The following is a 26,117-nucleotide window of genomic DNA, read 5'->3' as shown; positions in this document are numbered from 1 at the left end:
TTACTTACAAGAGTCCCAGGGTCATTGGGTAGCAAGAAGACTAGGGAAGGAAGAGAAGCTGGTCATGTATCCTGCTTTTGAAAAAAAGTAGAGTTTCAATATTGAGAGAGAAACACAGCTTTGGGGACCATAGCAGCCAGCAGCATAAATGAAGCGGATGACCCCTCTCCCCCTACTTTTTTTAAAAGGCAGTACACTGTCTTGAGGAATGTCAAAGGGGATTTTTTTTAATGTTTATTTAATTTTGAGAGAGAGAGGCAGAGAGACAGAGGACCCGAAGCAGGCTGAGAGCGGAGAGCCCGACGCGGGGCTCAAACCCACGAACCGCGAGATCATGACCTGAGCAGAAGTTGGATGCTCAACCGACTCAGCCACCCAGGCGCCCTGAGGAACTTTTTAAAGGGAGGCTGGAATCCCAGGTTGGCCAGGTGGATACACCTGTCTGATGTGTGAGAACACCCGCCGCTCCCAGCCGGGTCTCAGGTACCATCGACAAGCACAGAGCCTCACAGGAAAATTACCCGTGTCCGTAAGGAGTTAGTTAATCATATATCATTAAAGAGGCCTTGTTCGGACAGAGGACCCTTCACAAAAGGGGAAATAAATACACCTGAAACTCTGAAAAATGTTCAACTTCACCTGTAGTCAAAGAAATACAAATGAAGGGAAATGTCATTTCCTTCATAAGCGGATACATTTATTTTTAAATGAAAAATACCCATGCCGACTAAGAAATGCCATGGTGAGAACTCGTGAACTTTCCTCATGGAAATGGAAATGGCATGGCCTTTCTGGAAATTAATTAGCCAAACACACCACCGCCCTTTCATCAACACTTCAGCTCTGGGAATTTTGTTCAAATTTCTGCTTGTTAATACAGGTGAAAGGTTTTGCAGTGATATTTATAGAAAAAAAAAATTAGAAATGGCCTAAATGCCCAACACTATGAGAATGTAAATAATAATTTCTATTGCTGGAAATGCTTCTAAGAGTTTTCAGTCATATGGGGGAAATGCTTATGTTTAGCGAGAATAAAAAGCAGTCTTCAGTTGTATAATATGCTATCCCGGTTACGTAAAACCAGGCAAAAAAGCATGGAAGGAAGTATACCAAACTCCAAATATATATGTTTTTAGGTGATGTGTTTATGTGTGATTTAAATTTTCTTCTGTCTATTTTTAGAGTTTCCAAGCTTGCTTTGATTTGTACTTATATCTTTATAGTCAGAATGCAGTTACTATACCAGCAGGAGTATTTACCAGCAGGGGTATTTTATTTGGGGCACCTGCCCAATGGTGGAGAGGTGGGTCGAACGGCTGGCCAGCCCCCCGTTGACTACTGGAGCCCATAAAACTTATGGAATGGGCAACATTTAAATGAATGCCATGCTGTTGGCTTTATGCCAGGACTTCACATTTGCAGCATATATGTTGGCATTTCCAAGGGGTTGTGGAGGATCTAAGGACACTCATGGGTGAGTAGCCTCGTAGGGCTCAGGAAAGCTGAGGAACTTCTCTCGGGTGAGGGTGCCACGAGCATCATCTTGGCTGCCCGGTTTTGCATCGAGAGATGGATTGCACTCAATTGCCAGCCTCAGCGACTCACACCTTCCCATTTCCTAACACAAGTGCCCAGTGGGTTCTAAAGACAGCATTTAAGGCAAAAATGTTGAAGAGTCAAAATCACCCCCCTGAACATCCTTTTTCTCCCTTAAACCGCCAAGACTTGCCCCTCACCCAGAACCTCCAAAGCCAAGAATTCATTTTTCTTACCATTTCAACGAACACCTCTCTCTTTCTGGGTGATTGAAGCCAAAATTTCTTTGAAAGGATAGTGATGGAAAGGAGAAAGGGAGGAATGGATAAATGGAGTTTTCTCATGTTTGTTTTCAACGGCACATACCTGAATTTGCAAAATGTGCCTGTGATACAGCTCCACTGTGGTTCAATGTTAGGAAAGCAGTTGTTGGCTAACTAGGAGTTACAAGTAAGCCCGGGGAAGATTTAAGAATCATTGCACAAAGTTTTTCTCTCTGCATTAGGAGCTTTTCCTCACGTGCGGGGGTGTGTTTCCTGGGGTAGGTCAGCCCCTCTGCTCCCATGGTATATGTGAACCATGAAGCCATAAAACAAAGAATTAGTGCCTGAGGTCAAGAAGGTACTTTTCCTGGGTGGGTGCCCCTCCTAGGTGGGAGGGAGCAGAAAGAGTATGCCCCCATGTGGCAAGACGAGGCACCGCAGCTTTTAGCGTCTAGAAAACTGAATTAAACTTGAATAAAAAGAAATGGTTTTGCAAATGATGGGCTCAGAACTAAGCAAAATTCCCTTAAGGCATTAAAAACTAGAGTCACAGAGGCTAAGAAATGTAGAAAATATTTCTGGAGTTTTAAGTGAAACAAGTGGAATATGAAACTGTACATTAAGATGTATAATCAAGGGGCACCTGGGTGGCTCAGTCGGTTAAGTGTCCGACTTCGGCTCAGGTCATGATCTTACGGTCTGTGAGTTCAAGCCCTGCATCAGGCTCTGTGCTGACAGCTCGGAGCCTGGAGCTTGCATCAGATTCTGTCTCCCTCCCTCTCTGCCCCTCCCCCACTTGTGCCCTGTCTCTCTCTCAAAAAAAAACAAAAAACAAAAAACCATTTTAGTACAAAGGCACTGAGGCACAGATATAGCATTTCTCTGAAGCCTTATGGCTAATGATTGACAGAGCCAAAGTCTCATGGTTAACAAAGCCATGATCCCCTGGTAGGCAGTGTGATCCCACATCTATTCTCTTTACCATTTGCACTGACCACAAATATGCACACACACACACACACAAAAGCATGAACTGGACAAGGGTAGGAACAAATGACGGTCATCAGGATAGGGACACCGGAGACTTTTTCTTTAATGTAGTTATGCTTACAGCTTTACAAAAAGGAAGCAGTCTGCGTGTGGAGAGGTTTAGAGACAGTTATAGGCTTTAGTTTTGGGTATATTTGAACTGGAGGGTCATCTGCCAAGACTGTGAGAATGACCTGGCTCTTTCTTAAATTTCCATGTGACTGTCAGGAAGGGCCTCCATGGGCCTTGATCTCTTCACGTGCCAGGGTGGATACTCACCCATGTTGAGTCATTATTTCATGCTCAAATTTGGCATTAATTACATAAAGGAAGCATAATAATCCCATAAATGATTAAAGAAACAACCAAATTCTTAGCAAGCATTGTCACACTCATGTTAATAATTGAATTTCTTCCCCCAACTCATTCTGATTTCCTGGGAAACCAACAGGAAGGAAACATAATAAGTAAATAGATTATCCTCTCTCCCTGCTTCGGACTGGCCTTTTGATTTTGTTTGTGCATATGTAGTACGTAGTGAATATATATATCACTGACTACTCTTCATTATATGTTTTGTAAATGGGGTTTAGAAGGAAGGTATTTTTCCAGTGGGTTGAAGTTTTCTGCACTTAGCAGATGAGGATTTGCCTATTTGTGTTAACTCAACCAGATCATTTCCAATGATATGTTGGGGATATTTTTAAAGCTCTTGTGGCTGGTGATTTATTAATTAGTGTTGCCGCATTCGCTGGGCGCTGAGGTTTCATCCCTGGGCCCTGTTAGATTTGGCCGGTTACATCATCAGAGGGACACCAGACATCCCGTGGGCCCCATCCCGGGCCCCTGGGTTATGAAAACAAAGGTTAACGTGGTTTTCATTTTGCACGATGTTCTCGGTCTGAGGTCCCTGAATCCATGAGGATTCAAAAATTATTTCAAGTTGTCTTTGTTTTTTATTAATTAATTTTTAATTTTTATTTATTTATTTGCTGAAGAGAGGATTATAGCTTTCACTGTACTTTAAAAAGCAGTCGCTGGGGCGCCCGGGTGGCTCAGTCAATTAGGCGGCCAACTTTAGCTCAGGTCATGATCTCACGGTTCCTGGGTTCAAGCCCTGTGTTGGGCTTTGCGCTGACAGCTCAGAATGTAGAGCCTGCTCTGGATTCTGTGTCTTCCTCTCTCTCCCTCTCTCTCTCCCTCCCCGGCTTGTGCTCTCTCTCTCTCTCTCTCACACAAATAAATAAATAAACATTAAAACAAATTTTTTTTTTCAAAAGCAGTTGCTGATTCAAAATGGTTTAGAGCCACTGATACAGAGACTTCACCTTTTGCTTCACTGTCAAACCCCGAGGGGGACAGGGCCTACCCAGGCATCAGGGTTTGCCATGACCCCTGGCTCGTGCCTGCCGGACCAGAGACGGCTTTGCTCTGTGATACGATGCTTTGGGATGAGAATCACATGTGTGATTGTGTGAATGTGTCACAGAAGGTCGCCCCACCCTTCAGTGGGAGAGATGAGCCTTGGCCAGGTCTGTCTGTTCCCCTGTGGTCCTTCTCAAATCCAGCAACACCGTGCCTCTCCAGGAAAGGAGGACAACAGGCTCAACCCCAGCAGTGGGTCCCTTCTTTGTGTGGATTCTTAGATGCTAACGTCTCAGGTAAAAAAAAAAAATGCTTTTTTGATAATGGGCAGCTTTGAAGTCTTTTCTTTTACCTTCTGAAAGAATCGTAACCCTGTGTTCCGCGCTAGGTGTTGATAACTATTTTCTACTTGTAGCTGCTTTATCCTTGGACATAGCAGGTCTAAGGGTTTCAGAAGCGTTGTTTTCAGGTTTGTCTATGAGTGGGACTGACTATAGATACGAGACGTCCACCTAGCCTTCTCCACCTCTGGGGTCACTGGTTGCAAGCTCACCAAACCCCCTCTGCACGCTGAATGTATCCAACATAAACATCTGGGATTTCAAGTCCCTGAATGCCACGACAGTGAGAGCAGTAAGCAAAGGAGCAGATCAACAGCCCCCCCTCCCCACCCCTCACACCCCAGCCCAGTCAACAACAGGGTCCTGGTTAAGAGGTGGCCTCTGGAAGCAAAGACCTGGCTTGACTTTGGAATCCATCTGGGACAAGTTGGTGACCTGGGACTGGTTAACTCTACCTCTCTGCTCTTCAAGTTTTTTTTGTTTTTAATTTTTTTTGTAATGTTTATTTTTAAGAGAGAGAGAGCAGGGGAGGGGCAGAGAGAGAGGGAGACACAGCATCCGAAGCAGGCACCAGGCTCTGAGCTGTCTGCACAGAGCCCGACGTGGGGCTCGAACTCATGAACCGCGAGATCATGACCTGAGCCGAAGTCAGACACTTAACCGACTGAGCCACCCAGGTGTGCCCCTCAAGCTTTGCATTTGTTAGAGGGAACCTTCTCTGCTTTGTGGGGCTTTTGTGAAGACTGAGGATAAAGTTCCCTATTAGCCAATGTCACTAATGCCATTTTGCGTTTCTGAATCGACATTGCCCGTCCTTCCTCTTTGCCAAATCCTACTGCGAAAGTGCCCAGACCTTTCCCCCCTCAACAGGTTCTTGTCGCTCTGGCACACCTCTTCACCCCACCCCAGGCTTGGCCACTGCCCCCATGAAGTGGTCGTCCTTTGCTCATGGTGCTGGTGTTCTTGGTATACGGTGGTCTCAATGGCCCTGCCAGGAGAGGCAAGGAGATTCATTGCTCAGGAGGCGTTCGTACTCTCTGTAGTGATTAATTTGGACTAATTTTCCTCATTGCAGACCCATTAGAGGCTATTAGCAAACAGTGGCTTATTTAACATGCACGTGAGCTGTTCACACCATCTCAGGTCCCGTTCGGGCACAGCAGCTTTCGCACACGGGGACCCCGAGGTGGGGCACGGGGACCCCAAGGTGGGGGCACGTGGCTTTACCTCTTTCTGCTTCTCCGTCGCTCCTATTAGACACTAGCACACGGCTGGGATTTGCTAACGGTGCCCCCATCTCTGTTGCTCTCTGTGCAAATTTGCAGCGGATTCAGAGTCTGATGCCTCCGTGGCCCTGACAGAAATAAACACCAGCTTCAGAGTTTATTAGGGAGTATACATTTCTGCCCTCCGATGCAAAGGAATTATTCATATCTTCTCTGTCTCTTCTCTCTTAAATTGTAAAATCCCAAGGGGAAGAGTTCCCCACCCCCCACCGCCATCAACTCCCACTGGAGAGTGAGGTCAGGTCTGTGTGCTCAAAGGAAACCCAAGGAATCCGTGGTGTTTCCTGACTGGTCCGGGAGGAAGGCGGGTGCCCTCTGCCACCATACGGAGACCGCGCCATGAATGTGTGTTTAGTTTTGCCCCGTGCAAATAGTGTCTGGGTAGAGTGGCTTTCCAACAGAGATTGTTGGAGTCCCCAGAGGCCGGTTATATGAGCTGCGGCTGCTGACTGGGTGGGGGCTGGTAACCCTGCGTGTTCTGGAGGATCCGTAGAAGGCCCCTTCTCCCTAAGCGCATTGAGATTCGGCTTTCGTAAGAGAGAGAGAACCGACTGGGACCTGGGGAAGCCTGAGTCTGCCTGCCCTTTGGAACTTGCTTACTCTTCAGGCTTACTTCCTTGATTTGAGTGAACAAACACAGAAGGATTTTCAAAAGAAGATTCCCCCCTTCCCCGCCCCCATTTTGGGAATACAAAGCAATGTTCACTTAGGCACGTTCATCCGAAAAGAGGATAAAGACCCGGTCAAGTTTATGTAGCGAGATTCTGGTTGCTAAGATCAACCCCCTCCTACCTTTGCCTTATACCAAGAAGTAAGGAGAGGGGTGCCTGGGTGGCTCAGTCAGCTAAGCCTCCGACTTTGGCTCAGGTCATGATCTCACAGTTTGTGAGTTCGAGCCCCGCGTCGGGCTCTGTGCTGACAGCCTAGAACCTGGAGCCTGCTTCCAGTTCTGTGTCTCCCTCTCACTCTACCCCTCCACTGCTCACATTCTCTCTCTCTCCCCCTCTCCCAGAAATAAAAAAATAATAATAAAATAAAAAATAAAAAGAAGTAAAGGAGAGCCCTATGGTCAGGGCAAAAGGAGTCCTTATAGTTGCCTGTTGTTTCTTAATTTGACTCTGGGAAAAATTTTCTGCAACTTTCAGCTCAGAGGTGAGAATCCTTTTGCTCGTGGAAAGTTCATAGGGAAGGGAAGGAGCCCACCACAGAGAGTCCCTCCTACCCTTCAAGTTGATGACCATTAACTCCTGCAAGAGACATTCCCCCACGACACAGTGGAGAATCAGTCAAGCTTCTGCTGTTTCCGGCAGCCAGGGGAGCCACATCGCTTATTGTCCAGACCAGGACACTTTGAGAGTGAAAGGGGACACCACCAATCCCCCCACCCCCGGGGTGGCGAGCCCAAACTGGGATGTATGGTTGCCCTATTGTGTCCCGTCCAAGACCACTGAGTTGTGACTTACAGGTTCTTAGGTTCACTCGTGATAGCGAGACCCTCCTTTCCATTTGTGCCACCACGTGCCTGAGATTCACTCCAGACTCTGCTCCCCCAGGAAGCCGCTCCCACAAATGCGTCCCGTGCTGTGCACCGCAGTCTAGACACTGCCTCAGACCCAGGCGATTTGCCTCCATTGAGAGTGAGCAAATGACCCTGGAGACCATGGGTAGTTGGCACAGCCTGGGCCTAGGAAATGACATCCTTCAAATATGTCCCCCAAGAGGAACGTTTGAAAGGGAGGTTGGCTCATGAAGTCCAGTGGCTGGGACCGTAGTCAGCCTGTGGGGCTCAGAATGTCCCGTGACATGCAGGCTGCCATTTGTGTGTCTGTCTGTCTGTCTGTCCGGCTGGCTGGCTGGGTGCATGATTTCCCATGTCTGTGTCTGTGTGCAGCCCCTTCCTTCTGTCATCTGCCAAGCTGCTTCCTTGCTCTCTTCCCTCGTGGGTCGTCAGGCTGCCCTCGCACGACCTTTCGGATTGAGAATCCACACACGTCACCAGTCCCTTGGCCCTGGGGAGGGGATCTCTTTGGCTGGGCCTGGCACGCAGATGGGTTCCCATGAGGCGGTGTGAAGAGGAGAGGAGGGTCACATACCCTGCAATGCTGTAGGGAAAGAGGAAACACAGGACAGCCAGCACTGTCCACACCTACGCACTTAGCCCTTGCATGGAGCCTCTCATTTAAGCCTCACGAACCTCTGTGGGTTGGGTCCTCTTAGTGTCCCATTTTGTGACTCCGGAAACCAGGGCACAGAGACGGTAACCAGCTTGTGTAATGCCACACAGCTGCTATGTGCACAAGTTAGGGGTGAGTCGGGGAGCCTGGCTCCAGGCTCTCAGCTCCTGGCCACTCCTCAGTATTGTTTCTTTTAAATAGGTGTTGTTAGGGTGGCCCCAGTTCCATCTTTTTTTATCCCTTCCAGTACCTGTACTTTGGGCGCCGTCCATTCAGCGAATGTTTGCTAAAATGAATCAAGTGAAGGAAGGAAGGAGGAACAGGAAAAGAAACAGAATCCGCGGTCCCCTGGGAAGTCAGGAAGTGGACCATTTCCCGGGGTTGAAAGCGGCTTCCCGCTGCTGCTTGCCAAGGACCAGCGTGCACATTTTCAAAGTGCTCTCTCTCCCTGTCCCTCTCTGTTTGCTCAGACAAGAGTGAGAACGGGGAGGCCTATCAGCGGAAGAAGGCGGTGGCCGCGGGTCTTCCTGAGGGCCCCGCTGTCCCGCCGCCTCCTCAAGGGAACCTGGCGCAGCCCCTTGGCGGCAGCTGGAGGAGGATCGCGCTGCTCATCTTGGCCATCACCATACACAACATTCCAGGTGAGGTCTTGCCCCCGAGCGGTCCAGCCACCTGCCCGAAGGTAAAGTCACGCCGTCAGCTCAGCTGCTCGGCTGGAACAGTCGTGACGTGGGTCCTTTTTTGACGGGGGTGGGGGACAGAATGCAAATCTTCCTTGGCTTTATTTGTAACTTGCGTTATTGCTGTGGGGAGCACCTTTTATAAGCCCGGGATGTCTCCGGTTCCGCTTGATGCTGTTTTATTATTTTTTTTTTAAGTTTATTTATTTTGAGAGACAGTGAGAGAGAGAGTGAGGGAGGGGCAGAAAGAGAAGGAGAGGGAGAATCCCAAGCAAGCTCTGTGCTGTCAGTGCACAGCCTGGTGCAGGGGCTTGAACTCTCGGACCGTGAGATCACGATTTGCTTGAGCTGAAATCAAGATGGGACGCGTAACCGACTGAACTGGCCAGGCGCCCCTGCTTAACGCCCTTTTAAAATACTGACTTCTGTATAGCTTAGCACTGATAGTTGCCTTACGTGCCTTCTTGCTGTGGGACACCTGTCTGAAATGTCCTTGCGAGGCCTATCCTTTTTAGCATTCGGCAGTAATTCGTGCTGTGTCTTTGGATTTATTTTAATTGAAAAAATGTGCTGGCATTCTATTTCAAAAATAATATCACGTTTCATTTAGAGTAACTAGAGAATGTAGATAACCATGAAAAAGAATAAAGAGATTATAAAAAAAAAAATAAATTGAAGGAAGCTGAGGCAGTCCTTGGGTCGGTCACATCTTGGAATTCACCAGTTAGTATATCTGGACAAATGACTCGAGCTCTCTGAGCCTTGGTTTTCTCATCTGTGAAATGGGCATTTGCTACCACTGAGATCACTGGGGTATTATTTACAAAATGAATTGATTTATTTTGATACTTAAATAAGATGCTATAATTGCACACACACACGTACGTTCACAGATTTTGGTACCGTACTTGGGCCACATGAGCAATTGGAAAATGGTCGCGGTTGTTAGCATTAATAATACTCCTGTCCTCCTTCCCAGCTGTGGCTTCCTCAGTCTTGAGTTCTTCAGCATCCAGATCCATCTTCCTTGGGCCAGAACTCGAGTTTGAGGAATAACCTTGCTGAGGGAGTGTCCCCGGGTGATATATTATCTGAGCCCTTGCCCAGTTCATAATGCCAACCCGTTACCCTGTTACACAGCCATGACTCGACTGGCCAGGCTTGCTAGAGGCACATTCTTCTCCTCGAAGCTGGTGTAGACGTTGTTCTATTGCCCTCTGGCTTCAATGTTGTGGGAGAAAAGGCCACAGCCAATGTGTTCCTCTCTGGGTAACTTGATATAACTTCTGCTTGCCCAGAAGTCATTTTTAACTTTTACAACATTTATAACTTCTGCTTTGTCATTTTTAAAGAATGAAAATTTCAATGTTCTATATTCCCATATATACTAAACCTGTCTAGAACACTATGTGTCCAATTACTTTTTTTTTATTTGAGAGAGAGAGAGAGAGAGAGAGAGGACATGCGTGCTCACGTGCGCACACGAGTGGGGGAGGGGCAGACAGAGAGGGAGACAGAATTCCAAGCGGGTTCCTTGCTGTTAGCGCAGAGCCCCATGAGGGACTTGAACTCACAAACCATGAGATCGTGGCCTGAGCTGAAATCAAGAGTCGAATACTTAACTGACTGAGCCACCCAGGCGCCCCAATCACTTTTTTTTTTTTAATTTTTTTTAACGTTTTTTATTTATTTTTGAGACAGAGAGAGACAGAGCATGAACGGGGGAGGGGCAGAGAGAGAGGGAGACACAGAATCAGAAGCAGGCTCCAGGCTCTGAGCCATCAGCCCAGAGCCCGACGCGGGGCTCAAACTCACAGACCGCAAGATCGTGACCTGAGCTGAAGTCGGACGCTTAACCGACTGAGCCACCCAGGCGCCCCCCCCAATCACTTTTTAAACTTAGGTCTTCCCCTAGATGAGAAGCACTTTCCTTATCATTTCTGTCCTGGTCTTAGGAATTTCTATCGTAGGATCATATAGGCTGGTTGCCTTCCAGTTTTTCTTCACAATCTCATTTCCCTCTTGGCTCTTTCCCTTTTGGCCATAGGCACACTCTCTGCTTTTTCTAGAGCTTACTATTCAGTATTCCTTTGGAGGAAGTCTTATGTGGGACCCCAAAGCACCAAGCTGACCCGAGTAGATTTGCCCTGGTGGATGGGTCTGGCCACATTCACCCCCAAAGTTTTAGCGAGCTCATTGGAAGACCAAAGACTTGGCAGAGGGCGGCTTGAAAAACCTCCACAGTCACCCTCAACCTATTAAATTCTAATCAGTAGAAAAGAGAAGGTACTTACCCTGCCTCTTCCGTCGTAATAGTTAATTGCTATCTTGCTGCCACTCAAGGCTCCTTCTCTAACCAGTTGAAAATGAATAAAGATCAGCCCAGTGGGTTTACAGCCAAATAAGGTAACTATACTGGCTTGAGGTATCCCGTGGTGATTTTCTGTCTCCCAGAAGAACACAAAAGCGATCTAAAAATCCAGATTTCATAGGACTGGGCTTTGAGAAGCTAGGCATAAGCTTTCCTCTGGCGGAGCCCTTCCCGTCTCCCACCTGCCACTACCCTCTGTGTTCCCGTGTGCTCAACTGGGACTGTTTCTGGGCTCATTTTAACAGAAGATCAGGGAGAGTCAGAGTTCACATATTTACGTGTTCATTGACTTCCATAAGAGCTTGGATTAAGGCCAGAAGCAAAAATGTGTTAGCAGGAGGAGGTGTGGGTGGACACTGACATTTGAGGATTCGTAACCAGCACAGATTCAAAAGTTACTTCTTTCCTGACAACAGACCTTCTTCTGGATCTTTGGCGTTCCCAAGTTCAAGTTCAACCTGTGTCCCTTTTATGGTGAATTGGAAGTACCTTTTGACTGTATGGAGGATTGAGTGGGTCATAGGAACCTCAACTAGTTGGTTCATCAGAAGCATCACGTTAACAGTTCATGACCTGGGGAGCGGCTGGCTTGCTTAGATCAAGAGGTTCAAGGGGAAATTTCTCCTCCTTTCCTGCCTTTTATTAATTGCATTTTATGTATGTATGTATGTATTTAAGCTTATTTATTTATTTTTGAGAGAGAGAGAGAGAGAGAGAGAGAGCGAGCATGCACAAGCTGGGGAAGGGCAGAGAGAGAGACAGACAGACACACAGACAGAATCGGAAGCAGGCTCCAGGCTCTGAGTGGTCAGCACAGAGCCCTACACAGGGCTCAAACCCACAAACCGTGAGATCATGATGTGAACCAAAGCCAGATGCTTAGCTGACTGAGCCACCCAGGCACCCCAGAAAGGAGTTGCGATTTTAAATAGAGCGGTCAGAGTGAGTCTCACTGAGACCTTGCATTTGAGTCTGACACGCAGCTCTCTGGGGCAGAGTGAATGTTCCAGGCAGAGGGAGCAGCCAGCGCAAGAATCCTGAGGCAGGAGCACGTGAGGACCTATGAGGAGTAGTCAGGAGTCCACTGTGGCCGGAACAGGGTGAGTGGGAGGCACAAAGGAAGGACAGAGGTCGGCCCTGCCCCAGTTGGAACTTGTAAGGATTTTCATTTTCACTCTGTGGGACTTTTGAACAGAGAAGCACATGATCTGAGTTGTGTTGTAAAAGATTCTCTGTCGGTGCTGAGTTCCGACTGGACTCAGGAGGGGGAGGGCGGCTGTGGAGAGGCCGGGCAGAGAGGCCACTCACTGCAGGAATGCAGGTAACAGACGAAGGTGGCTCAGACCAGGGTGGTGGTGCCAGAGATGCTGAGCAGGGGTCCCATTCTGGCTTCTGTTGAAGGTGGAGAGGGGGAATTTGCCGGCGCAGTAGACGTGGGGTGAGAGGCAAAGGCAGGAGCCAGGAAGGACCCCGAGGTTTCAGGGCTGACCGGCCAAGCGTGGAATCGCCTTCGACTGGGATGGGGATGGCCCAGCGGGGGCAGGCTTCAGAAGGGCATGTCAAGAACTCCGTTTTGGACTGCGAGGTTTGGTTGTCGGCAGACATTCGAGTGGAGATACCCATCAGGCAGTCGGATGTTCGAATCTGGAGACGGGAGTAGAGTCTGGGCCGCAGAGATCAATCTGGGCCGCCTGTGAATCATTGGCACGTAGATGTGGTTGAACCCCCCGGCACCAGATGACGTCACCAGGGTCTAAATACAAACAGACGAGGCTCCCAAGGCCCCACTGGGACGCAGCCCTGGAGCCTCAGTCTGCTAACTCCGGTCGGAAGAGAAGTTCACTCGCCCGCAGTTACCCGCGGCAGCTTCCTGCCCTTTGATGGGAACCATTTCAAGAGCTTGTCTGTCGCCAGCTTACCTTTGAAAAGGTCTCTTTTTTACCATTATCCTTTATAGTTTATTAAAAATTTAACTAGAGCTTTCACGTTCCCCACGACTCTGGGTTTTAAGATAGACTTTTCACAGTGACTAAAAGGATACTTGATTTTTTTGAAGTTTTTTTGTCTTTGCTGGTTCAGTTTTGTATGTCCTGGGGATGATAGGGATGACATTTTGTTAATTTTTTTTTTTAATGTGGAAGTAAAAAAAGGAAGCTTGTTAGTGAGTGTCTTGTCCAGTAGAGTTTTCTGGTGTGTGAGGTCACACGTGTAGGCACACGCACACACCCCAGGCCCTGGGTTTACACATGTGTGCAAGGGAGGACGTGTTCTTTCATTTTATTTTATTTAAAAAAATTTTTTTTTAATGTTTATTTTTGAGAGAGAGAGAGAGAGTGTGTGTGAGCAGGGGAGGGGCAGAGAGAGAGGGAGACACAGAATCCGAAGCAGGCTCCAGGCTCTGAGCTGTCAGCACAGAGCCTGACATGGGGCTCGAACCCACCGACTGTGAGATCATGACCTGAGCCGAAGTCAGACGCTCAACCGACTGAGCCACCCAGGTGCCCCGGGGTGGACACGTTCTTAAACTTTTGTGGCTCACAGCTGTTCTTAAGAACCTGGGAGGAGCTGGGGACCCCCTCCCACGCAGCACGCAGGCAGCCCCAAGTGTTCATGGACCTCGTGAAGACCATCCACAGCCCTAGAGCGGGGAAGAATCCCCACTTTCGAGAAAAACATGCACAATCGTGCCAACAGTGGACGTGTTTCCGAAAGAAACTGTAATGGCCGAGGAAGACCATCAGACATGAGCCCCTCCGGCCCGTGTGGCAGACCTCAAGTCTCTGCAGGTAGATGTGGCGCCTCCAAGTTCCATGCCCCCTCTCTGGCTTGGCCAGTGTGCGTCGAAGGCGGGATGGGGTGCCCGAGTCCTTTGGAAAATGGTGCCCCGGGGAAATGATGTGTTTTCTGCACAAGCAACTCTGTCGCCTTCTGAGCATTGTCTCTGAAAAGTGATTTTCATGCAGCATCATGCAGGCTGAAGGGCTCTGAGCCTTCCAGAGGTCCCCGGGCCTTCGGAAAACAAGCACCCTCTGTGCATCTGAGTGGAATTAAAAATCAACTAGCAAATCGAGTTCCTACTAATCTCTTTTCATGAGCAGCTTATGGTCTCGACAGTGTGCTATAGCATCATTTTGTATGCCAGAAAGATAAATTTAGAGCTTAAAGGGATCTTCCAGAGTTATCTTCTTCAAGCACTACTCCATTTGGTGACTCAGGGTGTGTGTGTGTGTGTGTGTGTGTGTGTGTGTGTGTGTGTGCGCGCGCGCGCGCACGTGTGTTAAATTATCGCTGCGATTCCTTTCAGCCCTGGCATTGGATGATTCTGTGAAAAATAATACAAAGAGTACAATATTCATCTAATGTATTTAACGGTGTAAATCATTCCTTTCTTGGTGATGCCTTGCTGTGTCCTGTCTCTGCTTCTGTAGTGATGGTTATCACCTTGAATGGCAGTCATTTAAAGGGGTCTCGCTCCCCCCACCCCCACCACAGATGGAGTTTCCTGTAAGAAGCCCCATGCTGTCTCCCTTTTAGGACCTCATGTTGCATATTGAAGCTCAGCGTCTATTCCAGCACAAGGAATGACTGGTGCACTTGGTACCTACCGTCCATCCTGGGATGGAGGGCTGTCATCTGAGAGCCAAGGGTCCCAGTTTCCCTTCTCCCTTGGCCACAGGCGGGCTAACGGACGGCATTCAGCTTCTGTGGGTCTCTGTGACACAGTGGGCTCTCCTTTGTGGTTAAAATTATTTATAAACCCATAGAAGAGGCGAGATGAGTCACACGCTTTTTATTTTCCTCTCATTAAAGTCAAGAGCCAAGTTCACTTTGCTGGTTGTTGCTGTGACATACAGCGAACTAGGGTCACTGCCTGTGTCTCCAGAAACAGCACAACAATTGATTTTAATTATTTGGCTTGTCTTCACTCAACGGTTCCTGTTAGGCTACATTTTGTGGCTTTACATGAAACGCTTGAGTGGGGCTTTTTTTTTTTTAAGGAACAGAATCTCACAAATTTATACACTAAAAATATTAACCGTCGTTGGTTATTCCTGGGATTGTGGCTGATTTTTATTTTCTTCATGTTCTTGTGAGATTTATCAACTTATCTATCACAAATGACTTGTATGATAAAAAAGGTTTTTGGAAGAGGAACCTCTATCGCTTAACTGCCTCAACATCCCTCTGCCCAAAACACACACAAAAGGGTAGAAATAACAGTTATTCCTTTATGGCTGAGATAATCTTGTTTGGGTGGTTTTCATTACAGGCTGGAAACAAAACAAAGGATTTGTATTAGATTGCTTTCTCTTCTGTGTCTAATCTCTATGCCTCCTTCTTATAAAGATTCTTGGGTTATCTGGTCCACCCATATAACCTACGCTTGGTTATCCTGTCCCTAGATAATCCAGGACCGTCCTGTCTGCAAAGTCTCCTTTGTCATGAACACTGGGATTCCCAGGTTCCAGGTCTTGTCCCTGGCATTCACTTTACCCTTGGGTGTGGTCTCCACGTGCTGGAAGGGCAGCTTCACAGGTCTGGCAACTTAGAGCTTACAGGAAGGAGCCAAGAGCTAGAAAGAACAGCTTCCTGACTGTTCATTTTCCTGGGACAAAGACCGAATAGAAAATCCTGTTATTAGAAAGGGAGCTTTCCAGGCAAAACACTGAAGCAACAGCCTCTCCTTCGCATTGTTCTGTTTCCAGAAACTGGAGGAGTATTCTGCACAGCCAGGGACCCAGGCTCAGTTAATGTGTAAGCTGAAGACCACTCAAGACTGCAACTCATTGGCAGCAACAAAAGCCACCAGTCATACAGGAGGCTGCCACTTGCTGGGGCCTTTTGTAAGTGTCCTCTGTGTATGAGTTAGGTGTTTGTACCCCCTGGTTTACATTTTCGAAGCTGCCCAGGGAGGCAGAAGATGAAGCTCACGGTTGCATGTGCAGGCATGGGCAGCCTGCCTCTCGCTACGGGGGGCTATGCTTTCTTCCTCCTGACGGATCAGAGTTTTTCAGAGCCAGTTACAGAGAAGTTCAGGAAATGCTTCTCGTGTTTTGAAGCTTGCCACATTAGATGTGAATGTCTGCGGCACCACAATGGCGTGTTGGTGCGATTGTCACTCCAGACGCAGCAGCTCAGATCAGCAGGGAGGTTTCGGCAGGGGAAACGTGGACTATCACCGTGGGCGCTCTGCAGATGCGGGTACAGTGAGCCCCTCGCGGTCCCCATGCACCTGTCGCCATCACCACCACCTCCACCAAGGGAGGACAATCCAGGACCCAAGCAAATCGTTAGCCCTTTGATGTATCAAGGAGGGAGGTGTGGGGAGAGGGGACCAGCCCAGGATGTAGAATCAGAAAGGCCAGGCCGTGAACCCTGGAGCACCAAATGCTTTGCCAGCTGGGTGACCTCAGCTAAGACGCTGGGAGTTTCAGGATCCTGGCTGTAAAATGGAAATAATAACCCATCTTGGGGTTCGGTGTTAAGTGAGGAGACAGTGCTGGCCACCAGCAGGGCCACTCATTATGTCATCTGCTGTGACGTGTATATCACGGGGCCTAGAACACCTCATCCTCTCCCCTCCCCCCTCCCCCCTCTTACTTTGCCTTCACGCCGCTCTGATCCCGACAGATGGTTTCGTTCTGGCCTTGGGCGTCTCCAGTGGAACATCTCCAACCACTTTAATTCCTATCTCCAGCAGGTGACATTCGAAGATGCTTCCCATTTACCCCAGGAGTTGGGAAACACTGTAATATTCTCCTCTAATTATCTGTGTCTCAGTGGGAAGCCTGACATTATAATTAACTTGGGCTCCTGTCTGGGATGACATTTTGCACAGCATATTGTGTTCCTGGGTGAGCACTGTAGCAGAAGCTGGTAGCGTGCTCCCCGGTGACGCCGTTGGGTTTGAGCAGGAGAACTGGCACAGAGCCCCCGAGGGTGAAATCGTAACTGGGATTCCTGCAGCCCCCCCCCCCACCACCACCTCCCCAGTGCAACAGGGCAACTTTAAAATTCGCTACCAACTCCTGCCATGGGTTACAGACACCCCTGCCTGTGCCCTACCGACTGGCCGGAACACGTGGGCTATGTTCTGGAGCTGCATGAGGATTGGGGCGCCTGGGTGGCTCAGTCAGCTGAGGGTCCGACTCTTGGCTTCTGCTCTGGTCATGGTCTCGCGGTTTCGGGAGTTGGAGCCCTGCATCGGGATTCTCTGTTGCCCTTTCTGTCTCTGCCCCTCCCCAACTTGGGCTGTCTCTGTCTCTCTCAAAATAAATAAACTTAAAAAAAAATTTAAAGCTGCATGAGGACTAGGGTTAAAATGAAGACTCATTTCCACATCTGCTAGATTATGTCATCCTCCCATCTATTATGTAAATTAAAGGGAAAAATTAAGGCAAGAGAATCTGAACATATTTTTGTATGAAGACTCAATGTTTCCGGTAAATTCCAATTGTCTTTCTACTCTGGCCAGGCAGCTATCAGCCACCTCACGGTTTTCCTAAGTCCTCCCAGACCTGCACTGTCCAGGACAGCAGCTAGTAGCTATAGGGACAGACAAGCGTAGGTTCTGGAGTTAGAAAGCCTGAGATCCCAGAGCCACCAAATGCTGTCCTATTTATTTGTCAGATTTAAACACATGTCAAGTGCTGACTAGCCATACACAGCCAGTGGCTACCATATTGGACAGCACAGGTACTGAACAATTCTGTCTTCACAGAAAGTTCTATTGGATGGCACTGCCCTGGACCCTTGGCAAAACAATGTGAACTCCACAGGTTATCTAGAGCCTACCTCAGCTTGCCTTGGGCCGAGTTCTATTTAGGGGAGACATTTTGTTTCCCGAGACAGGTGTTCTTGGTTGTGGGGTCGGCGTCAAACATATTTTACGAATAAAATGCCTTACGTTTCAAAATTTGAAAATAAGTGGATTTTGTTAAAATAAGCTAAGGGGAGGACAGGGTCACCCCTGTGGTGCCATCATTCTTGTTCCCTTTGGTTCTGATCTGGCTTCTGATTTCTCAGATGGGGTGGGGGGGCAGCTTGTGCAGAGAAATCACAGCAGGCTTGTCACCACGTCTAATGTCAAGGAGATGGAAAGAGCCACTCCAAGGATGATCTTGTCATTCTCTGCTCCGGGTGACATACACCTGCCCCCCGAGCAAGCAAGCATACTGGTCTGTGCCAGCTTAGCCCTCTCACAGAACAGATTCTCTTGCCTCAGCTCGGGTTTCGAAGGAAGGACATTAACTGTCACGTGAAAATCACCACAGCATTTACTGTCACTTTTTTTTTTTTTTTTTTTTTTTTTTGCTGGGAACATTGCCTAGTTCATCCCCCAATGCTCCCAAATAAGGTATTTGGTTTAGAATGCACCGCCTGAGAAAGCTTTGCCTCGCTTGTGGAAACGGTATTCATAATTTACTGTGTATGCCTTTTCTTTTTTCCCTCGGCTGCTAAGAACACAGAGCCCCATTGCCATCAAGATAAGAAGGAAGTGCATTCTGATGGTCTCATTATTGGAATTCTTCTCTTCTTGTACAACCTACTACTGTATCGTACTTTAATCCATTTCAAAAGGAGGGAGGTTACTCATTAATTGGCACATGCGATTTTATTCCTTTGTCTCCGGTTTCCTTTGTTTCCTGGGCACAGATTCGATTTCTAATCCAGATACCTGTAAAATACTTTTATCTGGTTTGTGATGGAGACTGGGGGCCAGGTGAGAGGTGGTGCCGGCATCTGTTTATAATGTTCAACCAATCGGCTGATACGTCCTGTGTGTGGATGCTGCTAGATCCCCCACGTCCAACAGGAATACAATGCACTCTGCGTCTCCATTGTTAGCTTCCTAGTAGCCATTTTTTAAAAAAATGTAAAAAGCAAGTGAAACTAATTTTTAATTTTTTTTAGCGTTTACCTATTTTTGAGAGTGAGAGACAGAGCACCAGCGGGGGAGGGGCAGAGAGAGCGAGGGAGACACAGAATCTCTAGAAAGTTCCAGGCTCTGAGCTGTCAGCACAGAGCCCGACGTGGGGCTTGAACTCACAAACCATGAGATCGTGACCTGAGCCGAAGTCGAACGCTCAACCAACCGAGCCACCCAGCCGCCCCGACACTAATTTTTAATACATATTCTATTTAACCCAAATAGTCAAAATCTTATTATTTTAACAGACTCAATGTAAAAAATTGAGACATTGTACATTCTTTTTTTTTCCACACTAAGTCTTTGAAATGCAGCGTGTATTTTACACTCTGGGCACAACTCAGTTCGGAGGCTAAATTTTTAATGGTTCAAGTGAAATGTAGTCCCCTCAAAACAAAGCTGTGTAGAGTGGAGAAAAAAATATTATATATATTTCTTGAGTTTTCAGATGTAAACTTAAGTTAATTAAAACAAAAACAAATCATTCATTTTCTCAGTCCCACCAGCCAAATCCCAAGTGCTTCGCGGCCACACATAGCTAGTAGCCGCCGTGTCCGATGGCATGGCTCCAGATGCTCTGAGAGCTACAAAACAGGATAAAAAACAGCCCTTGCCTCAAAAGAGCTTCCCGTCTGGCAGACAGGATGACGTTTATACACACACGTATTATGATGCAGTGCAGAACGAATCCATTGTCACCAGAAGTCAAAGCAGTAAGTGCAAGCCTTCGGAGCAAGGGTGTCGTTTCTTTTGGCTCTGTGCGGTTTAAACAATAATATTTACTGCTCGCAGACTTAACATTGAAACCCAGGCCTTGTAGGACTGACTGGGTGCCAGTGATCCCACCCACAGCAGAGAGGATGGAGGAGGCCAGCGGGAATGCCCTGGGCAGCGGCACATGGGAAAGGTCAAGGCCACTGGCTCAATACCAGGCTGTTCTCTTTCTTCCTGCTAGTTAATGAGATTAGTGTCTCGAGCCTCGGCACTGACCTACCTTTGCATGCACCAGGCAGATCATCTTTTGTGTCAGAACTACAGTGTTGCTGCTGTGCTCGGCCCGGGCAGCTCCGCGCTGGGCCAAGGCTGCCATGAGAAATACTTGCAGACCCTTTCCTCCGCCTGGAGAAGCCATCCCGAGGACAGGTTGTTCCTGCATACTGGCCCGCTGCTTCCGTCCCAGAACTCAAAGACATTATCATGTCCAGAGTCCCACGTGACCCATGTTGGCTTTGCAATGATCTTTGCCCAGTGCTTGACTTGTCTTTGCTTCACTGTAAAAAGAATTGTAGCTTCTCTCAAACTTTGATTTATAAAAATACCTGAAGCCTTGGCGGGCAGATTAATCCTCCAAGGAACATCTCATCTGCTGATGTGTCCCCGTCCCCTGTTGGGGTGGCCTCAACTCTTGAGAAGCTATAGCAGATAACAGGACTAATCAGGTGATAATATTTGAGGCACTAACTTTATAATAGTCCCAGCTCATTCATATTCATATATGCTAATTTTAGCACACATTAATTATGTGTTTAATAAGTCCCCTGTTTATTCTATTTTGTCTCCATTCCCTTGATAGCTGTTATGGTGTGGGGTTGAAAATAATTAAAATGTTACTTGTGTTCTGCAAATAACAATTAACCAAGGATGAATTCTGAAATCAAAATCCCATTCTCTTCCCCTCTCTCTGATTAAATACAGTGAGTGAAACGGCAGCCCAGTGTAGGTCTGTTCCCCGTGCAGTTGGTGTGTTTCCCTTTTCAGGGTGGTGCGTGCCAGAGGTGGGTCCTGGCCTGACTCAAATAGCCTCCGTTGCCTCGGGCTCCTGTCTTCTTGTGGTCCTGGAGACACACATTTGGGGGTGGTGAGCTCCCACGGGGCTGTGGGAGACGTGGAGGGAGGCTGTTCTCCACAGAACACACAGTGGGGTGGAAGCTGGCAAGTTCTGTCTGTGGGAAGCCCCCAGGGGGGCTGTGATGGACCCGAGCTTCCTCCCACACCTGGGTCCAAGCCATGTCTAGCCACCCGTCCTTCGGCAGTTCAGCACCTTGGAGAAGAGACAGCCCCCTGGCCTGTGATTTTTGCATGTTACCTGCCCAAAGGGTGGCACCACGACCTCATGCAGGGTCTCGTCCTAGTCAGTCACCCTCTGGCTGCTCTTGCAGTGGCTGGTAGCTATTGGGAATAGACATCGGGCCCCATTTCCTGTTGCCTTGGATCTTGTGCCACATCTTGCCCTGCTCCAACGTCCTACAAAATACCAGCACAGAGTCACTCTTCCTGCACCTGAGCTCTTTCTTCCCCGACTGCTTCTTTCTCCTAACCCTGGGAGTGGCCCCAAGCTGTCGATCTTTGCAGCCCATGCCCATGACTTAAGCCCCACTGTCAGCTTTGTAGAGCACAGATCCCTCAGCTTGAGTCAAGCAGCTATTATAAACGGGGCTCGAATGAGTGCTTGAAAAGAAATCCATGGCCCTTTTTGGTCAGCAATTCTACTCAAGAGAAAATGCACAAGGAGGGGAATCTCAAATAGATCTGTCTTGTTAATGGGCTACCAAAAAAATTAATTGGAAAATAATCCAGGGGTGCTTGGGTGGCTCAGTTGGTTAAGCATCTGACTGTTGATTTCAGCACAGGTCATAATCTCACAGTTAGTTCATCAGTTCGAGCCCTGCATTGGGCTCTGCACTGGCAGCTCGGAGCCTGCTTGGGATTCAGTCTCTCTCCCTCCCTCTCTCTCTCTCTCAAAAATAAATAAGCTTAAAAAAAAGAATAAAAAATAAAATAACCCAAAGCTTATGGGATTTGGAATTTGGAAATTGCCTTGGAATGATAGCAATTTAGACTAGCCAAATTCTCCATTTCCACACGTAAGTAAGAGCTAGGAATCAGAATCTATAGTTTTTATCTTAATGTGTAAATAACCGTGTGGTTTGTATGTATTACAACTTCAGCAAATTGTGATTTCCAGAGTCGTGAAGGTGAGTCAGTGTGGCCCCACCTCCCTGCCTCCCAGGTGACAGGAGGATAAACTTCGATCAGGGACATGAGCCTGCCAGGAGTAAAGGGACCAGAGAGACAGTGGTTTCCCTGACTACCGGATACAGTAGTTAAAAGCACTGTTTGTCTACACCTTCCCTTCCACATCCCCATCTCCTCCGAGCCTCAGAGCAACGAATTCATCATCTCTTGCTCTGATTAAAGTTCAGAGCTGTCATTTCCAGATATTTTGTTCATTTGCTCTTCAGTATATTCTCAGAAATGCTTCCCGGCACAGAGATGTTAGAGAAGAAGCAGGGACGTGCTGGTGGGGAAAAAAAAAAAATCTCTGACTCCCATTTTCAGGTGCAAATTCTTAAATGTCAATACAGCAACATAGCCGTCTTCTCCCGTCTGCTTTTAATCAAATGCTTTTCTCCAGCAGAGCCATTTGTTTGCACAATTAGCAAGTCCCAGAGGCATCTTAGCTTCCCTTTCTGTGCCCTGTTCTCAAGGGGCAGTCTCCCCTTCACACTAGGGCCATGTGGGGCTTTTCTGTCAGGAGTGGGGTACATGATGAACTGAGCCACTGACTGACCCCTCCAGAGGTCAGGGGAAAACGCCCAGGGGAGGAGAGCAGAGAGGTAGAATTTTAGGCCCCAAGGACACGGGGAGATGCTGGGTTGTGTATGGGGTTTGGTGGGGGTATTTGGGGCCGTGCACCTTTCCAAGCTCCTTGGGCTGCGCCCTGGCAGGGACACACTCTGCCCTGATTTGCCCCGTCCTCCCGGGGCTCAGGATAAGCTCTAGGTTTTGCCTCCCGGTGCTTCTGAAGAGTGCCCTGTTGCTTAGAGACAGGGCACGACGCCTGGAGTGAAGATAAGGTTGTCAAGGAAACCAAGCCACAAATTCCCTTGTTTTTCTTCCAGTTGCTGGACAGAAGAGTAAAGGATTTTCGCTCTGACAACTGGGAAGCTATTTTCTTTTCTGTGTGTGTTTTAGACAAACACCAATTTGTTGTCCAAGATACAGCCGAGTTAGTACCTGAGTCGACAAACAGGGTTGAGTTTTGCTTTTTTTTTCTTTTTCTTTTTAACCGCAGTGAGTGCTTTCTGACAGAGACAGAATTAAGCAGCCACTGCAACGTGTATCTTTTTTTCAGGTGTGTGGACCCCGGGACCCAACCCCCTCTGTGACACCACTGAGCTTTTTTGAATTCTGAGTTTTCACTTATTGCCCCAGCTTTTCTCTTTTGGTGGGATCATGAGTGTCTTTTTGGAAACTCGCAGCAGCAGCGGCCGCCCTTTCCGTCCTCCGTCTCTGAGTCATTTCCATGTTTCACATGGTAGGAATCAAGGAACGCAGACATCTTCCTCTTAACTCTGCTGTTCATAATTCAGAAAAAAAAAAAGGCCTTTTGGGGTCATCCTCAAGGGATTCTTTGTTGAAGCCACAGAAGTTCACATCTGCTCTGTGCTCTTGCGTCAGTCGATTGCAGAGTCTGGGGTCCACATAGTGGCACCCCCAAATGCTCCCTCCACTCTGGGGAGTTTGAGGTACAGGTAAAGGGTTCTTCATTTATCGGTGGTGGCAATTTTAGCTCCTGGTGGCAGCTTGAAGAATCACCTGTGAGCGTGTGTCCCCTAGCTTTCTACAGACTTAAACCTGTTCCTACTTGTTAAGAAGAAATGCATCCTTGGCCTGTCTCCTTTTCTCCCCATCTAATGCCTGTGTATTTCTCTTGAGCAGTGTTACCAGTTGTCTGAGTCCCTCTGATGTGTTTCTCCGTGCCATCCCCTGACCTTATAAGGAACTTCTGCACCGCTCAGTGACATTCCTTAACACACACTTGGTTCTGCCCCTTTCTTGAGTTCTTGGGAACGTTTCAGCGCTCTATGGAGACATTGGAGGGTCACTCAACCAAGTGAGGGGGGTGGTCAAAACACAGTTACTGAGGGGATGATCTGCTCCATTAGTGACCTAGAGAAAGGGCACCAGGAGCAGAGAGGAGGCACCAGTTAACTCTGGGTCGGGGATGCGAGTAGTCTGGGGAGCTGGGGAGGAAGGGCACACTAGGGCAGTTAGACAGTAAAAGATGCATAGGATTTTGATAAATGGAAAGGGGAGAAAGAGAAGGGGCCTGGGTCTCTCTGGACCCCCAGACATGGATTGTCCTTGGCTAAAATATCCCTCCAGTGGTAACACACTATTTTGTCTTGACTTCCAGTGTAGTGCTGAAGCTGTCTTTTCAGGGTTTTGCCCGTGATCCCCTCCTCCCATCCAATGCCCTGGTGCTCCCTTATTCACAACTGACCTTAGCCAATATGCTGCTCGGGTCTGTCCAGAGGCTGCCACAACCCCACCCTTCTCTGCTTCCTCCCCTTCCCTCTGTCCCCCTCCACCATTTCTGGCCCATCTTTTCACCTGGCCAACTTCTACTCAACCTTCAATGCCCAGCTCAAGCATCCTCTCCTTGGGGAACATTACTTGATCCCATCTGCCCAGCATGCCTCGGCGGCCCCTCCTGGTGACCCCAACACTCAGGACTCCCCCCACAGCCTGCATTTCCCATTCTGCTCCACACTGGCTTTAGATTTCTAGACTCTCAAAATCCAGAGAGACCCCTGCAGGTAGTGGCTCACCTTCCTCATTTTTGGGGTTGGTTCTGTTCCCACCTGAAATGGGGAAGGGCCTTGTACAGTGAGTCCCTGGTGAGCAGGGAGGTGGGATAGGGAAGGAAGGCATGCAGAGCAGAGGGGGACCCAGGGCTGCTGAGCAAATGACCACAAACTCGGTAGCTTAATGAACAGAAAAGTATTGCCTCACAGTTCTAGAGGCTAGAAGTCCAAAGTCAAGGTGTCAGCAGGGTTGGCTCCTTGTGAGGCTGGGAGGGAAGGATCTGTCCACACCTCTCTCCTCTGCTTACAGATGGCCATCTTGCCCCTGTGGCTCTTGACATCTTCCCTCTGTGCATGTCTATTCCATAAGGACACCAGTCACGTTGGATAAGGGGCCCGACCTACTCCAGGCTGACCTCCTCTTAAGTAATTACATCTGCAACAGTGTATTTCTAAACAAGGTCATGTTCTGACGTACTAGATGTTAGGACCTCAACATATGAACTGGGGCGGGGCGGGGGGGCAGGTGGGAACCATGACATTATTCCACCCATAGCACCCTCCTTCCAGGAAGACCAGACAAACACGTTCAACCTGCCTCTTCAAAACTTGGACTATGTACATAAGCCACATATCACCTAAATATCATCTAATTAGTCACTCAGACCAGCCTATTGATGGCACGACAATCTGTAGCTGACCTGAAGGGCAGGTAGCCTGCAGGATGATTAAATCATTAAACCAAAAGATCTCCAAGGCTGGAATTCTGATGCACTGTCACAAGGTGAAGACGGACAGAAACAGGGACCTAAGTACAGTCCCGAAATTAGATTCCTCACCCCCAAACAGGTGAGAAAAGTGTCTTCAGGAGGAAGGAAGTGAATTTGGATTTTAATTCCATAAGAAGCTTAATTGGGGGCGTCTGGGTGGCTCAGTCGGTTGAACGTCTGGCTCTTGATTTCAGCTCAGGTCACGATTTCTCAGTTCGTGAGATTGAGCCCTGCGTCGGGCTCTGTGCTGACAGCGTAGAGCCTGCTTGGGGTTCTCTCTCTGCCCCTCTCTCTCTCTCTCTCTCTCTCTCTCTCTCAAGATAAATAAATAAACATTAAAAAAAGAGAAGCTTAATCGTTCATTCAATCACGTATTGATTGAAGTGTTTGCTGCTCACCTCCTTTCTGCAAGGTGCGAGGTACCACTGGAGTTGATAAGTGAACCTGGTGAAGCCGTTCCTTCCAGGGCTCCTGCTGTGTCTACTGTCACCTGGACAAGGGGAGGTACAAGACAGGGTAACCTCCTCTGAGAATCCAATGACAGAAGAGAGCCCCACAGCCTTGGTCTTGCAGACAAGGACCCCCCAGCATGCTGGGCTAGAAACTGAGACCAGAGTAGCATCCAAGATCACCGGGCCTTTTAGGCCAAAGCAGTGAAAATGGAGGGGGTGTTGGCTGCTTTATGTCTTGGGAGGACCGCCATGGGGAGCAGAGCCTGGGTTTGTCCCATGTTCCCTCCCAAGCCAGAAGTAGAACGAATGAGTGAAAGGTATAGGAGAAT

At 48.2% G+C, this 26,117-nt stretch overlaps 1 protein-coding gene across 3 annotated transcripts in view; it reads left to right on the top strand.

Moving 5' to 3' along the window:
- Positions 1-26,117, top strand: part of SLC39A11 (solute carrier family 39 member 11) — a 344,617-nt gene that overhangs the window by 190,797 nt on the left and 127,703 nt on the right. For all 3 annotated transcript variants that reach the window (XM_049637703.1, XM_049637702.1, XM_049637701.1), the window contains exon 6: positions 8,465-8,635. In XM_049637703.1, the coding sequence (XP_049493660.1) occupies positions 8,465-8,635 (171 nt within the window). The remainder of the gene's footprint in view (positions 1-8,464; positions 8,636-26,117) is intronic.

Source organism: Panthera uncia, chromosome E1 (genome assembly GCF_023721935.1).
Source record: "Panthera uncia isolate 11264 chromosome E1, Puncia_PCG_1.0, whole genome shotgun sequence".
NCBI lineage: Eukaryota > Metazoa > Chordata > Mammalia > Carnivora > Felidae > Panthera > Panthera uncia.
Note: the sequence above shows the minus strand (reverse complement) of the source record. Positions and strands in the feature narration are given on the sequence as shown.